Here is a 16893-nt window from a genome sequence, read left to right on the forward strand (position 1 = left end):
ATGAGATCATGACCTGAGCAGAAACCAAGAATCAGATGCTTAACTGACTGAGCCACCCAGGCGCCCCAAGGGTGTTCTACTTCAAAGGCCCCTAGGATTCCCTTTCTCAAAGCCTGGCAAGAGGGTCCCACCCCTCATGCCAACTCAGAACCACGGACTGTGACTGTATGTGCTGAGGGTGTGGGGGTCACATCTGGACTCCACAGTGTCCTGATCTACACAGGTAGAGAGCAGAGGAGGTGCCAACCATGCCCTGGATGGACCCCATTTTACACCCAAAGAGACCGAGGCCCTGGCAGGGAAGCACCTGACCCCAGGCCATGTGCTGGGGCAGCAACAGAACCATTACCACGGACTACTCAGCAAGACAGCTGCTACGGCTTTAGAGATGCACAGAGCCCTTCTCGGGCCTTCCCTCCTCACCATCCTTGCTCACCTGGAACCTGTGTACCAGCTCCAGGGACTGGCTGTCATTCTGGTCGGCTTCAAGGATGACATCCGTCAGCTTGTGGATGATGACGTCCAGGGGGCCTTGTTCCTCAATTGGCCGGCTAAGGTTCAGCTGCCAGGGGAGACAGAAGGACACCGAGAAAAAGAAGAACGTCAGCACCTGGGCCAACTGTCCCCACCGTACTCCCCACCCTTCTGCCCGTCCCTGACGCACTGGGGAAACACGGACGGGACAGCACACACCCACGAAGATCCCAGACTCCTCCACAGCCGGGCCCGAGCCCCACGCTACCCCGCTTCTAGAAGACACACACATGAAATCGAGGCATCTACTGGTTAAGCAGGCCTCACCACGAAATCGTTTTATAGAGAAAACGTATACTGAACGTGTCCCATCTGGGTCAATGACCTGGATTTTTCAGGTAGGGAAACAAGGGCTCTGAAGCCACACAGCCGGGTCTAAACTGACATCTAAGGAGACACGCTTCCCACGAAACTACAGTCTCAGCAAAGCCGTGATCTTCACGAACCAAAGAGGCGCTGCTTTCACAGGCCGGCAGCTTGTACTTCACACAGAAATCAGGGCTCATCACAGACACGGTGAGGGAGTGCGGGGCTGCCTGGAGCCCGTGAGGCGCAGCTGGCCCCGCTCCGCTGGGGGCTGTGTTTATTTTTTCAAGAATGCGGGGTTAGGAAGATCACATCCCCAGGGAGCCAGAGCCGCCCAGCTGACAGACAGTCGGCATCACCTGACCCCAAGACAGGAGCACCTGCCAACAGCCAGGACGGCCTGACACCACGCTTCCTGACCTGCCAGATGTCTGCCGCCCGGCACACGGCCACCGCCACCTGCAAGGCCGGTCCCTCGGAGGCAGCGGCGCCAGCCCGGCACCTGGCTGACCCCCTGGATGGCCTCAGGAGAGGCCAGAGAAAGCCACCGGCCCCACCCCTACACCCATCCCCGCACAAGTGGGGCTCCCTCCAGGAGTCAAGGCTGACTGTTTCAAAGTTGCAAGTAGAGAAATCACAATGACGGCTGCACACGTTCACTCTGGGTGATAAAAACTACGTTTTCATGCTCCAACCATGGGGATAAGAGGTGATTTTACAAATGAGGAGAGTGGGGAATATGAACTTTGGAAACCTCACTAGGATCTGCCAGCGGGAAAGTGGCGGTGCTCACAGGCACATGCGAGGCTGGGCTTGTCACTCAGTGCCCCCGGCCCCATCCCTGACCCTCCGTGAGCCTTGGGAGGCTGTCCTCTAGTGCCACAACCACCTAGCGGCCCTGTCCTCTGGCCGAGTGGCCAACTGGAGGCACGTGAGAAGAAGGGAGAGGGAAAAGTCTGGCTGTCTGTTCCCACTGTCCTCACGTCCCCGCCGTATTTCTGCCAATAGCCACCATCCCTGCCAAGCAGACAGTCCCTCCGCTGCCTCTGGGCCCCCGTACACCACCTTCCCTCCCCTTGTCCCCTCCGGCCTGGGGTGGTGACAGCTTGCCACTCTTGGGGTGCCTCACCACATCCTGCTGGCTGCTTTGACCCAGCCCACACCTGTCATCCTCTCTTATTTAAACTCTTATCTAATTAAACCTTCAGAAAGTACCAGCTCTTTCCTCATGGTATCCTTAACTCCTTGTTGTTGTTGTTGTTGTTGTTGTTGTTTTTAATATCTGCCAGAAAAGATGTTAAGGGACTTCTCCTATTAAAAAAAAAAAAAAAAAAAAAAAATCCCAGGGCACCTGGCTGGCTCAGTTGGTTAAGTGTCCAACTCTTGATTTCAGCTCAAGTCATGATCCCACGGCTAGTGAGACCGAGCCCCACATCGGGATCTGCGCTGACAGTGTGGAGCCTGCTTGGGATTCTCTCTCTCTCCCTCCCTCTCTGCCCCTCCCCTGCGTGTGTTCTCCCTCTTTCTCTCCCTCAAAAATAAATGAACATTTTTTTTAATCCCATGGATTTCACAATAATACTGAAAGAGACTCTTCCCACCCCATGGTGACTAGCCTGTATACAGAACAAAAAGTCACACTAGCTGAGAAGCCGACCTTCCCTTCTAGGGCTCCTGGGTGGGAAGGGAAGCAGCACTTGCTATCCTCACATCAAGCCCCAGAGCTAAGGGTGACATTGTCACCATCACAGACCAGGACACCGAGAGCCCAAGGCACCCACTAAGTGACCAGGCAAGGCAATGCAACTGGGAAGAAGCCCAGCTGGGGCCTGGATGGAGGCCAAACAGTAGCCCCTGTGGGCTCAGCCTGCAGCCGAGCTGCCCAGCGTCCGGGACCAATGCACGAGCCCGGCTCATCATCCCCCCAGGCCTCAGTTTCCCCTTCGACAAACAGAGGAACTTGCAAGGACCCTTCTGGTTCTGTCTGTGGATTCCGTATTACATTCCCATCCAACTCCACTTCCCAGGAAACCAAACAACGAGAAACAGAACTTGAAGGAAGAGACCAAAGCCGGTGGGAGGTGGTAACCTGGGCAAAGAACAGCAAATTCGCAAGAGATGCCATAGGCCCCAACCCATTTTTGCCGTAACCCGTGGCTCCACCATGACAGGTGCCACAAACAGGAGACCGATGTTTTCAGACCAAGGCAGCTAGAAATAGAAGAGAACTGGGTCACATGGGAGATGCTGGGCTGTCGGAAGCTCCATCCCCACTCCTCCAAAGAGAAGCTTCCAGGTCTCCTGTGCAGTATGAGGGGACACAAATGTGTCCCTGTGGTTTTGGGGAAGGAGGTGGACAAGGGAGATACCCCTGGCTCGTCCCTGCCTGACATCAGCCTGCAGCCTGCAGACCTGACAGGCACGGGCTGTTTGGAAAACAAGCTCTCCGCGTTCCCGGCCGCTCCACTGAAGGTAAACAGTTGAGTTCTGGAAGCCAGCCACCTTCCTTTGTATACTTTCCAAGCATTTTTATGCCAGTAAAACCCTTTCACGAGAACGGCAACTTGGGACACACATCAGGCCTGGTCTGGTCCTGGCTCGGCCGTCTCTCTCACGGCAGCATCTCTGCTGAGGCCTGAGTGGAGCTGTCATTGGTTCCAGAAGGTTCCCCAGCACATCTTCTCCTCAAGTAGCCAGATAAGCCATGATCGCCCTGAGGGGTCTATCCTCCTACAAATGCCTCATGGGGACTCTGGTCTCTCACTGCTGGCTGGGAAGGAGGAGGTGGGCACTCAGGCAGGGTCATGCTGGGAGAGTGGCTGGCTCCCAAGAAGCCAGGACACGGCAGAAGAGGGGACCCTGGTGGGCCAGGTTTCATTTCTCAAGATGGGGTGGGGAGGGGGGACTCAGGCAGAAGGGACTCGTTCAACTGTCATTTTGTTTTTCTGACCACACTCTGCCTCCAGAAAAGGGAACTTTCCCAGGAACTTGTTCTCTTCTGCGGAAAGGGTCTGATCTGTCCCTCAGCCAGGAACAAGGATGTCTCAATGAAAGGGCTGCCCGCTGTGGCCAGAGGAGGTCTGTGGGTGCCATGCTTCCAAGTCACGCCATCCTGTGAGGCCAATGCCGGACGCTGTTCTGCACAGAGCTCAGAGCTCAGGATTCGGATGAAACAAGGACCCACTGTTTCCCTCGGCTACGAAGGCAGGAGGCTGACTGGAGATGGGGGGCAGGGGGCGCCGGGAGCAGTTGGGACAAAGGCCTGCAAACCCCAATGGCCGGAAAGTTACCTCTGACTCCCGAAGCAAGCAACCCAATCATGCCCAGCCTAGGATCCAAGGTGAGCTAGACTCTGACTATCCCCACGTCTCCCACCACCTGGTCTGCGAGGAAGATGTGCATGGCAGAAGCCTGGAAACCCCATCACAGCTCAGCTGCTCCTGGGCTGGGCAGGGGATTTAACTGCTCTGCACCTCAGTTTCCACAAAATGAGGATGTTACCTTACTGGGCTATTTTGGGATTAGAACATCCCATTTATGGATGGGGCACAGGGTAGATGTCTAGCAGGTGCATTAATACTGCTCTGGGTGCTTAGACAACTAAGCACCCGCCTCTGCCTACTCATTTGACAAGTATCCCCTGGGCACCTCCTGGGCACCAGATGCAGAGTCCCTGTGCTCCCCTCTCGAGGCTCTCTGTCAGTAACCCAGTGAGTGTCCCAGCTCACTCTGGAAGCTGGCCCAAGTGATAACAGCTACATGTCACTCCAGGCCCCACATGGGAGACAAGCTCCTGTGTCTGAGCCGCCCCTCTGCCCAGAATATCCCCTGGCCCCACGTCCCCTTGTCCCCACAGTGACAAGTCCCAGCTCCAAAGCTCAATCCTTTTCCAGACTTCTCAACTTGTTCTACCCCAAACAGGAAGATTTAATGGCTCCCTGGTCTCGCCCATATCCCTGGGACCCCCTGCGTATCCCTCAGGGACTGCTACCTAACTTCTAAATATAAAGTCCTTTCTGGGGCGCCTGGGTGGCTCAGTCGGTTGGGCGTCCGACTTCGGCTCAGGTCATGACCTCGCAGTCCATGAATTCGAGGTCTGTGAGTTCGAGCCCCGTGTCGGGCTCTGTGCTGACAGCTCAGAGCCTGGAGCCTGCTTCGGATTCTGTGTCTCCCTCTCTCTGGCCCTCCCCCACTCATACTCTGTCTCACTCTCTGTCTCTCAAAGATAAACAAACGTTAAAAAATATTAAAATAAAATAAAATAAAATAAAATAAAATAAAACAAAATAAAGTCCTTCCTCTAATCCTGCCTCGTCCACCAGATCCTGAGATCCCCAAACACCAGGACTGGGAAGAGCTTGCTAACGTGTGCTAAACATAACCAGAAGTTCTGAAGAAACAGTGAACAATGCAGGCCTACCGGAAGGGGCATCCCGTGAAGCAGGGTGACGCTCTCCTCCTCAGGGGGTTACAAATGGCCTCCTGGAGGAGGAGGGAGAGAGCAAAACGGGACCTCCAGAGGTGGCTGGAGGAAGACAGGTGTGACGCAGGCCTACTGACACTTGTCAAGTCCAAATGCATCACGTGCCACAGGCTACCCTCTGCAGAAGGAGCCTGTCCTACGGCACTGACCCCTGAATGCCACCCTGGCAGGGGTGGCCCATGACCACCCCTCTCTCATGCTGCATCTGCAGGCTGGAAACAGGGGATCCTAGGGAGCCAGGCACCTCCCACGACCACAGTTGTGCTATGGGGTGAACACCTAATAAATCTCGAGTGTGTTAAGGCAAACTCTGGAGGTTGTAGGCTGAAAGTCTGCCTCCCGGAATATAGTCCCCAAGGACAGTGTGTGTGTGGAGTGAGGAGAAGGGCCCCCCAAGATGAGAACAGGGCAGGGGGCTCCAGCTCTTCCTTCTCACCTAAACTTCCACACGTGCTTCCCTGACAGGATCAATAAGCAGCCAGATATGACAAAAATGTAAAGCCATCTCTGGGGCTCATCAGGGAGGCTGGGGACCCAGGGAAAACTGGCTCCCAACCCATGCTGGGGCCACTCATCCTCTCTGGATACAAGATGCAGGGTGTCCTATGACCGCAGAAGCCTGGCCTGCTGAAAACAATCTACGCCTCTCTGAACGGCCAGACGGGCTGCAAGTGCAGCCCACGTGGGAGTCGGACAGGCTTAAGGACCATCCTCCCGGAACCTCAGCTTCACGGTGCAAAGACCCATTGTCCTGTGGCCAGGATGCAGCTCTCGCCCACTTGCTCTGAGCTGGGTCCTGTTCTAAGCACTTTACACATACAGTTTCTCATATAGTTCTTGCAACAGCCTGAGATGGGGACCCACTATAGGCACAGAGATTGAATAACACACCAAGGACTCACAGCGCACACAGACTCTTAACCATTCCCAGCCAACAGCACGGTGGTGAAACAACCCCGTGGGACTCACTGGGTGTTAGCACGGTCTTTTGTTCTAATGACGCACAGCTTGGGGGCCTCCAGATGGGAGCTGGTCACCAGAAAGACCAAGCCATGATTAGAAGTCTGGAACTTTCAGCCCCATCTCCTGTCCTCCAGCAAGAGGAGAGGGGCTGAAAACTGAGCTGATGATCGATCATGCCAACGTGATGAACACTCCATAAAAAGCCCAAAGGTACGGGGCTCGGGGAGCGTTGGTGAACACACGGAGGTGCTAAGGGGCTCCGAGAGGACAGGGAGAATCCACATCCTTCCCTACACACCTTGCCCTGCACGTCTCTTCCACCTGGATGCTCAAGTAGGTCCTTCATCATATCCCTTTATAATAAAGCCAGCAAACAGGAAGTGAATTGTTCCTGAGTTCCGTGAGCCACTCTAGCAAATTCATCAAATTAATCAAACCTGACAAGGGGGTCCTTCCAACTGAGAGCCGGCTGGTCAGGAACACGGATGACAAGCTGGACTGGAGAGTAGCATCTGAAGGGTGGGAGCCAGAGGACAGTCTTGTGGGACTGAGCCCTTTGCCTGTGGGATCCAACACCACCTCCCGGTAGAGGGCGTCAGAACTGGGTTACATTGCAAGACACCCAACGGGGGTCACGGCACTGCTTGGTGTGGGAAAACATTCCCGCACACCTAGTGTTAGAAGCGTTTTGATTGTGAAGAAGTGTGATGACAGCAAACGAAAAACACGGGAGGTGCGTTTTCCCTACTTGATAGCACAATCCATAAATACCAGCTATTACATTTCCCTATTCTCATTCTTCACGTGACTGCTGACCAGTGGAAATTTCCCTGACTTTTCTATCAAGAAGGACTCAAATACAAGTCAGAATTTGAATTTTGCAAAGCTAGGTCACTTGTACTGACTCACATTAGACTTCAAAGTGCTTGCTCCCGCAGTAAAATTTATTGCCGTTGTTGACGATGATGAACATTTACAAAGTTCTGACTTTGGGCCACATACTACGCTAACAAGATCCCACCACGTGAGGTACAGATGAGGACACCGAGTCACAGAGAGGTCAAGTAACGTGCTCAGGGTCATGGTTACAGCTGCATGAGACTCACGTCTCTCTCCTGCCAAAGCCAGACAATTAACCTCTAAACCAAAGGGTGTCCTGGGTGCCTGGGGCTTTCCTTCCATCCCGTTTTCCCTTAATCCACCCCTGCAGAGTGGTATGGTTTCAGCAGTGACTTCCGATCGAAGTCACTAGATGAAAAGTTTTGTCTCAATGAAGGTCCAGACGAAACAGCCCCGGTGAAAGGCGAGGGGGTGCCAGTCTGTTTTATTCCTCTGCACTCTCCATGGGTCTGGGCATCTGGGATAGAGCTGCCATCTCCAACACTTAAAGCCTCGCCACGCGGGGGCAGGTCTCCGCGGAAGGAAAAGTCGGGTCTGGTGGGTGCCTCACGGTCAGACTTCAAATGGGAACCTGGCCTCGGAGGATGCAGCGCGGGTCGTGCGTTTCTTCAGCAGGATTGGTCCCAAAAGACAAGTTTGGACTCCCCAAGCCTTTTCTCGGGGAGAGAAGACTGAAGGCTTTTCCCCAGCAAGGGTAGCTCTCACTCCCAAAGGAGCTCAAAGTGGCCCTCAGAGAGGTCAGGAGCTGGAGGGCACGTGGGGCTGACCACCAAGACCAGCAGGCAGGGCCAAGGACAGGGCTGGTCACCCCAGTAGCTCCTGCCCCAGGAGGGGGAGAGGAACTGTCACCAACACTCCCTGACCCGATTCCCCAGTTTCTTAGTAACTGGTTTCCAGTTACTGGGTAATAAGAAACAGCGATCTGGTTAAGGCAGAAGAGTGAATAATCTTTCTCCCCTAGGAGAAGAATGAGGAGCCAAAGTTGACTAAATGGAACCATGACAAATGTAACTTACAGTTCCAAAGTTCTGGCCATTTGCAAGCTGACTTTATTTCAAAGAGCCAAAAAGCTTATACCCACTCAGCAAGCGTGATTCCTTAAGAACAAGGCTGACCCCAGGTTCTCAGGAGCTAAGAAAACCCTGGCCCTGACCCAATGCCAGGGAGCCAGGTTCAAGAGTAGATTAAAAAGATAAACACACCCATGCCCTTTGACCCAGTAAGCCAACTCCTGGGAAGCTGGCCTAAGAAAAAAATCAACAGGTGGAAAATCACTCCTGGCCCAGGAACATTCGCTGAGGCCACACTGACAAAAGGCACAGGACACAGAATACATGTCCCCAAACGGGGGACTGGATAGGTAACAACAGGCACCCTCACACCAGAAGACACTGAAGAATTACTAGATGGACAAGGCCTCGGGGAGACAAGTGTGAAGGTGTGTCCCAACCACGTGAACCCACACTTGCTGTGGACAAAGCTGGAAAGGAAACCCGGACACGAGAGGATCCTGGGCATAGAGGAGTCATTGTGGGTCTAAAGCCCATCTGGGAACAGGGCAGGATGTACTTCCTGATTCCCTTGCAACTGGGCCCAATCACGTGACTGTTCTGGCCAATGACCTGTGAGGTGGCGAACCGTCGCCTCCTGGCAGAACGTTTACCTGCAAGGGCCAGAGCCTCCAGGACCCTCTCTTTCCCGCTGGCACAGCAATAGCGATGTTCAAGGGGGAGACTTGATCTCTGAGCAATTATGAACAGAGGCCCCAGCTGCCTCCCCATGAGTGAGACATAACAACCCCCCTGTTTTAGGCTGCTAAGACTTAGGGTTATTTGTTAACACAGCACACCCTAGTCCTAAATTTTCTCTTTTTCCATTTGTTCAAACAGCAGTGGTGGAAGGGAAGGGGAAAGGGGGAGGTAACCTATCAGGTTGAGACTGGGCTTTTTTTTTTTTTTTTTTAAGTAATAATTCAGTATTTGGATGCAGTAGGACAATGGGAATTTCTCCTGTAAGGGGGAAAGATTCAATGTCCAATCCTCTAGGATTGGAAGGGAGAGATCTTGAATGGAGCCACACCATGAAGTGGCTGCTCTCCAGCACCACAGAAAAGTCCACCAACAGGCCCCTAAACTGCCCAAGGAGTCCCTCGACCCTCTGTGGCTCAGCTAAACGGGCTGCTTCCAACTCGCTACGGTTCACAGTGGTGGCTGCTGGCAGGAGTCAGGGCAGTGGAAACGAGCCCCTCCCATTTGGTGCTAGGCACCAGCCTGGTCCTGTCCTGAGGAAAAAGCTCGAACCAAGACTGGCAAAAAAGAAAGAAGACAGCATGAAAAGCGCTGGCAGATCTGGGCCCAGGGGAAGAAGAGTCAAAGGCCATGTTAACAACGGCTGACTGCAGAGAGAGAGAGAGAGAGAGTCAGGATGGGGGGGGGGGGGGGCCCACTCAATCCCCTGTCCCCAGTCCAGACGAGGAAACCCAGAGTCCCCTTGTCCTCAGCACACCCTGCTTTCCTGCAGGCCAATTCTCTTCCTGAGCCGCCAAAAGCTCAGAGGCATCCCGCACCCACCCCAGGCAGAAGGGCGCAAAGGTTTCCAGCCCAGGGAGGGTACTTCCCTCACCTCCCTCAGCGTGCTTCCCCACCTGCAGAGTGAGGAAAGAGGTAAAGAGACATCCTTCCTAAAATCATCACCAGCACGCCACGAGGGGACAGGCACGGGCTCCCTGTGTGAACGGACCTGTACACAGTGCACAGATGTAGTCATTAGGATGTTCCTCCTTACAGGAGGCTGAATTTTCTCTAGGTTCAAGTTAAGCCTCTCCTGCCTTGTTTGCCTCTCTGCCAGCTCAATCCTAATAATCACCACCACCAGGACACATAGGACATCCCAGGCGCTGTGCTAAGCACCTCACAACCCATTCCATCTCATCCTCACAATGTCGCTAGGAAGGAGGGGTGGCTGTCACCACCAGGCAGATGCGGCAAGGAAGGTTCCAGGAGGCAAAGGCAGCTGTCAAAGGTTATATAAGCAGTAAGCAAGTGGGGGACATAGGTCTCCACCTCCCTCCCCCCAGTCCCTATGGCTCCAGGACAGGTGTTCCTAAGCCCTCTGCTTTCCTTAGGAAGTGGAGTGGCCAGAGAGACATCTTTCCTGAAGGTGACAGCAATGGGCTGCGGTGGCTGCAATGTGATCTAAGACACAGTCTGCAGGCCACTCCCACCCACCGGGACTGGAGGCAGGACTGTGTCTGCCTGGGGTCACCACAGACAGGTACATGGTCTTGCCCACAGCTCCAAAAAGAGCAAAATAAATGTGGGAGTTAATATATGAAAATAGTGGCATTTGAAAATAGGGGATAAAAGATGGACTATTAATAAACGTCCTGGGGTAATTCAATATCCATCTGGAAAAAAGAATACATAGAGATGCACACCTCCTATCTTCCACATAAATAAATTCTAAGTGCAAAGAATTTAAGCAAGCAAAGATTTAATGATAAAAAAAAAAAAAAAAAAGCTGAAACCAGAAATACCTGGAGAAACCACGAGAAAATTTAAGAAATACTTTGGGGCTGGCACAAGAACAGACACTCAGATCAATGGAACAGAACAGAGAACCCAGAGATGGACCCACAAGCGTATGGCCAGCTAATCTTTGACAAAGCAGGAAAGAATATCCAATGGAATAAAGACAGTCTCTTCAGCAAGCAGTGCTGGGAAAACTGGACAGCGACGTGCAGAAGAATGAACCTGGCTCACTTTCTTACCCCACACACAAGAATAAACTCAAAATGGATGAAAGACCTAAATGTAAGACAGGAAGCCATCAAAATCCTTGAGGAGAAAGCAGGCAAAAACCTCTTTGATCTTGGCTGCAGCAACTTCTTACTCAACACGTCTCCAGAGGCAAGGGAAACAAAAGCAAAAATGAACTACTGGGACCTCCTCAAAATAAAAAGCTTCTGCCCAGCGAAGGAAACAATCAGCAAAACTAAAAGGCAACCGACAGAATGGGAGGAGATATTTGCAAATGACATATCAGATAAAGGGTTAGTATCCAAAATCTATAAGGAACTTATCAATCTCAACACCCAAAAAACAAATAATCCAGTGAAGAAATGGGCAGAAGACACGAATAGACACCTTTCCAAAGAAGACATCCAGATGGCCAACCGACACTTGAAAAAATGCTCAACATCACTCATCATCAGGGAAATACAAATCAAAACCACCATGAGCTACCACCTTACACCTGTCAGAATGGCTAACATTAACAACTCGGGCAACAACAGACGTTGGCGAGGATGCGGAGAAAGAGGATCCCTTTTGCGTTATTGGTGGGAATGCCAGCTGGTGCAGCCACTCTGGAAAACAGTATGGAGGTTCCTCAAAAAACTAAAAATAGAACTACCCTACGACCCAGCAATTGCACTACTAGGCATTTATCCAAGGGATACAGGTGTGCTGTTTCGAAGGGACACAGGCACCCCGATGTTTATAGCAGCACTATCAACAATAGCCAAAGTATGGAAAGAGCCCAAATGTCCATCGATGGATGAATGGATAAAGAAGATGTGGTATGTATGTATGTAGGTATGTGTGTGTATATATAGATATAGATAGATAGATAGATGATAGATAGACATAGACATAGATATAGATACACACACACACACACACACACACACACACACACACACACACACACAAAATGGAGTATTACTCACCAATCAAAAAAGATGAAATATTGCCATCTGCAACTAAGTGGATGGAACTGGAGGGTATTATGCTAAGTGAAATTAGTCAGAGAAAGACAAAAATTATATGACTTCACTCATATGAGAACTTTAAGAGACAAAACAGATGAACATAAGGTAAGGGAAACAAAAATAATATAAAAACAGGGAGGGGGACAGAACAGAAGAGACTCTTAAATATGGAGAACAAACAAGGTTGCAGGAGGGTTTGTGGGAGGGGGGATGGGCTAAACGGGTAAGGGGCACTAAGGAATCTACTCCTGAAATCATTGTTGCACTAGATGCTAACTAATTTGGATGTAAATTTTAAAAAAGAAAAAAAAAAAAGAAAAGAAATACTTTCGGGCATTAAGAATCAAAAAATGAAAACATCAGAGGTACCTGGGTGGCTCAGTCATCCTACTCTTGATTCTGGCTCAGGTCATGATCTCATGGTTCCTGCCTTCGAGCCCCGCATCAGGCTCTGTGCTAACCGTGCAGAGCCTGCTTGGTAGCAAAATCACCTCGAGTCAGGTGAAAAGGGTCACAAAGTGAGGCTGTTACACAGGTGTCATCACCGCGCCATGGGTGCCTTTGCTCCTACCTGGTGGAGGTGCCAGTGTCAGCCCACTTGGCTGGGGAGCTTCTGGGGAGCGGACCGTGGCATACTGCGTGGGCAGCAGGCAGGATGGAAAAATCTAGAATCCAGGCCCCTGACACACTCACAAATGCCTCCATTATTTTCATATATTAATTCCCATATATATTTTTAAAAAATCCCTGTGTGTGTGTGTATTTTTTTCTTTCTTTTTTTTTTTTTGCCCTTTTTGGATTCTCCATTAATTCGTATAGTCTGGCACCAATACCACAGTGGTTTGGCTCTGTTTTGTTTCCCCACCCACATTATTTTAATTACAGTATCTGTAGGATATGGTTTAATACCTAGAAAAGCTAGTTCCCCCTCACTCTTCTTTTTCTGGAATGTCCCTGAGAGTCACGCTCATTTCTTTTTGTCTACATGCCTTCCAGAAGAGGACTGGGACTGGGGGTGAGTTACATTTACAGACGATTTAGAGAAAACTCATGGTTTGATGTTGACTTGTCCTACCGAGAAGAACACGGTATGCTGTATTTGCAGCTCACGTCACCAACGTCTATTTTTTTCATATATAATAAGCTCCAACAAACTGCTAAGAAAGAGACAACGCTATAGAAATTACAATGAACAAAAGATACATTCAGACATAAGAAAAGAAAAATGGCTCCAAATGTATAAATGTTGAAAATGCTAAACGTCACACAGAAGACAAAAGGGAATTACAGCTGCCGTAAGATACCACTTTTTGTATTTTGTGAACCATATTGGCTAAAGTCTGAGAAACTGATAAAATGCTCTTGGGGTACGGGGAAACAAGCGCTGAAACCCACGGCAGTGGGGAGTACAAATTCGAATCATCTCAACAGGGGGCAGGTTGGGAGTATATTGTCTCAATTTTAAGTCACCCTCTGCTCAGCAGGTCCAACTCGAGGAACTAATCCCAGGTGAAGTGCAAGGTTAGGCATTGCTGTTGCATTTGCTATGCATGGCTGCACAGCAGAGGAGGAGGAGGATAAGAAGAAGAAAGGAGGAAGGAGGAGGAAGACGGAGACACAAGTCCACCAAGAGGGGCTGCCTGAGGCACCAATGGTAACCCTGAACGTGGAACACTACACAGCCATCAAAAAAAGGAACGGGGAGTGTCTTCCGTACTGAGGAGAGACCTCCAAGAAGGTACAGATCACCAAGTACAGAGTGCTACAATGGGGAGCGTATCTTACGAAGTTCACAAGAAACTGGTCAGAGTGCCACTCTCCAGAGAGAAGAACCAGGAGCCTTTACAGGGAGCAGTTGTGAGCTTTTTCATTTCCAACCAGTGACAGGTATCTTTACGTAAATTTTTAAATTACCAGGTAAGCAGCATGTATAACGAGCACGTGTTCGCAGTCGGACCGGAATCCAAATCCAGCCGATATCTAACATACACTGAGCACCTGCTGTGTGCCAGACTGCTGTAATAAGCACTTTACATGAATTAGCCTCACAACCACCTGTGAGGCAAGACAATTATTATTCCCGTTACACAGATGAAGACCCCAAGGTTTGGAGAAGGTGAACAACTGGCCCCGTTCACACAGCTAATCAGGGAGGAACCAGGATATGCCACCAGGGAGACAGAGGAGCCAGACAGCTGGAGACGCGGAGTCCAGAGACTACGGCTCCGAATGCCCACGACACAGACAATTCAACAACATGCACGTGGACAACCGCACACACACGCCCTCTCATTACTCATCACCCAGGTCCTGGAACACACACACACCCAGTCAGCAATGGGACCGCCAACTGCAAAGGGCAGTGGCCTCCATTGCCACCTGGCCCCATCCCCAACTCAGACATGGTAACTGCTCATTCTCAGCCGTGTCCATCCAACCAGCCTGGTTTGGTCAAGAGCAGCAAGGGGTCCACTGGAAAATTCCCCCCACTCACTGTGTGGGGTGTCAAAGCCGGAAGAAATCCCCGCCCTCTTCTCCTCACACACTGGTGTCAGTGCATTGTCACCCAGGGAGCCACGGAGAAGGAGGAGCTGGTTCTTGGTTTTCCACAATTAGAGGACGTCAGTGGGAACCTGCAGCACCATGTGCCCAGGCTAGGGGAGCTCAGATCTCTGAAGACCGGTGCGGCTTCCCCTGACTTCATCCATGTCACTAGAGAGAAGGACTCCAGGATGAGAGTCACACGATAGAGGCAACCCACAGCCTGGAGTTACTTTCCAGAGAGACCACAAGACTCCGTCAGAACGTGACACAAGCAAGAGATAGAACCTTCGCTGTGTTAAACCTCTGAGATATAGGGTTTGTTACAGTGGCTTAGCTTGGCCTCTGTTGACAAACACACCCAGCCAGGAAAATCTCTGCCCAGGACATCTGTCACTGTGTGCCAAATGCCAAGTCTCTGGTGCTGGGGACAAACGGAGGAAGGCAGGCAGTTGTGGGCAGAGCCTGGGCCTTCAGTCAGTGACCTCCAATCCCTTCCAGCCTCCGTTTCCTCATCTATAAAATGGAGCCAACGACACCTGCCTCCGCATTCGACGAGACAGGGGTGGTGAAGCCCAGACCATGCCGGGCCCACAGCAGGCCTTCTAGAAAGCAGGATCCCAAGGAGCAGGCCACCAGCTCTCCCTTCCTGGAGATTTTTCTGCTCTCAGTGCCACCAGACCCTCATCAGTCACAGTTTTTGCTAGCTCCTGATGCCAACCAGTAACTGCCATTCAGGTGCAGAACGGACCTTCCAAACACTCTGGTTCCCAAGCGTGGTGCTTACACGACTGATGAGTTGCAGAAAAAGACTTCTCTGTGGCCTGTCCATCCTTGCCAAGGTCAGGAACTGTGTCCTCCTCCTCCCTGTGACTCCGCATGGCCTTGACACAGTGCCTGGCTATGCCAGGGGTCAGCAAACATGAATCCCCGAGGCTGAAGACTCATAGCATCCATTCACCCACCATCCATGCACACCATGTTTATTGAGCACTTATAAAATCACCCCTCCATGTACGTGTTATCCACATTCTCCATTAAAAAAAAAAAAAATGAGACAGAAAGGGGCATCTGAGTGGCTCAGTCAGTTAAGCATCTGACTCGGTTTCAGCTCAGGTCATGATTTCATAGGTTCGTGGGATCAAGCCCTGCATCAGGCTCCACGTGGACAGCACAAGCCTGCTTGGGATTCTCTCCCCCTCTCTGCCCCTCCCCTGCTCCCGTGCAAGTGCACTCTTGCATTGCACTCTGTCTCTCTGTCTCTCTCTCTCTCAAAATAAATAAACTTAAAAAAAAAAAAAAGAAAGAAAGAAAACAAGACATAGAGAGATTCACTTGGCCTAGATTGCTGCCAATAGGGGGCAGGCCCAAGGGATTTCTGACCACAAACTCTTACCCACCCCTTTCCCCATGGCCATCACACCTCATTCTGTCTTGAGCAGACCGATCCACCGAGGGCCTGGACCCCCAGGGCCTCCACGCTGAGTAAGCCTGTGTTGGGCTGGGGGAGGGGAAGTGCTCCACGGCATTTCTTCAGAGACTCCTCAAGTCCTGTGTGGCCCCAGGAACAAGCTGCAGACACTCTGAGGTGGGGGCGGGGGCGGGGGGTGAGGGGGTGGTTTGGACAGTCAAGGGAGCCTCCGGGTGATGGAGCAATCAAGGACATACAAGCCCAGGGATGGATGAGATGACATGGACACCTGGTTCCAGCCCCAGGACATACACCTTGCAGAAAGAGATGGGGCTTCCATGGAGTCCGAGAGGCCTAAGGGCTATACAGCAACCGTGTCTTTAGCCAAACCAATAGGCCCCAACCTCTGGGTGCCAGAGACGTCAGGGCTCCAAGCACAACACAAAGGGGCACAGGGAAGAGCTGCCACACCTCAGTTGCTCGCACGGCTTCCTAGGCCTGAGTCTTGTCCTCCCAAGCAGACAAGATGTGCATCTCGAGAGCCCCTGACTCTAGGTGTCTAAGCTGAGCATAATGCAGGACGGAAGAGTCACCAGCCTCTCTGAGACTGAGTCTCAGAGACCCAAGAAGGTGGATAAAAAGGGGCACGTGGGTGGCTCAGTCGGTTCAGTGACTGGCTCTTGATTTCGACTCAGGTCATGATCTCAGAGCTGGTGAGTTCAAGCCCCGCGTCCGGCTCTGTGCTGACAGTGCAAAGCCTGCTTGGGATTCTCAGTCTTCCTCTCTCTCTGCCCCTCCCACTCTCTCTCTCAAAAGTAAATGGGGGCGCCTGGGTGGCGCAGTCGGTTAAGCGTCCGACTTCAGCCAGGTCACGATCTCGCGGTCCGGGAGTTCGAGCCCCGCGTCGGGCTCTGGGCTGATGGCTCAGAGCCTGGAGCCTGTTTCCGATTCTGTGTCTCCCTCTCTCTGCCCCTCCCCCGTTCA

General features: G+C 51.7%; 1 protein-coding gene across 3 annotated transcripts in view; it reads right to left on the minus strand.

The window, feature by feature from the left end:
* ITPK1 (inositol-tetrakisphosphate 1-kinase) overlaps window positions 1-16893 on the minus strand; it is a 179094-nt gene that overhangs the window by 73528 nt on the left and 88673 nt on the right. For 2 of the 3 annotated variants that reach the window (XM_040478069.1, XM_040478068.1), the window contains exon 3: window positions 437-562. The exons of the other annotated variant lie outside the window; for it this stretch is intronic. In XM_040478069.1, coding sequence (XP_040334003.1) covers window positions 437-562 — 126 coding nt within the window. The remainder of the gene's footprint in view (window positions 1-436; window positions 563-16893) is intronic. 3 annotated transcript variants of the gene reach the window in all.

Source organism: Herpailurus yagouaroundi, unplaced genomic scaffold (genome assembly GCF_014898765.1).
Source record: "Herpailurus yagouaroundi ecotype Mexico unplaced genomic scaffold, PumYag 141, whole genome shotgun sequence".
Taxonomy (NCBI): Eukaryota; Metazoa; Chordata; class Mammalia; order Carnivora; family Felidae; genus Herpailurus; species Herpailurus yagouaroundi.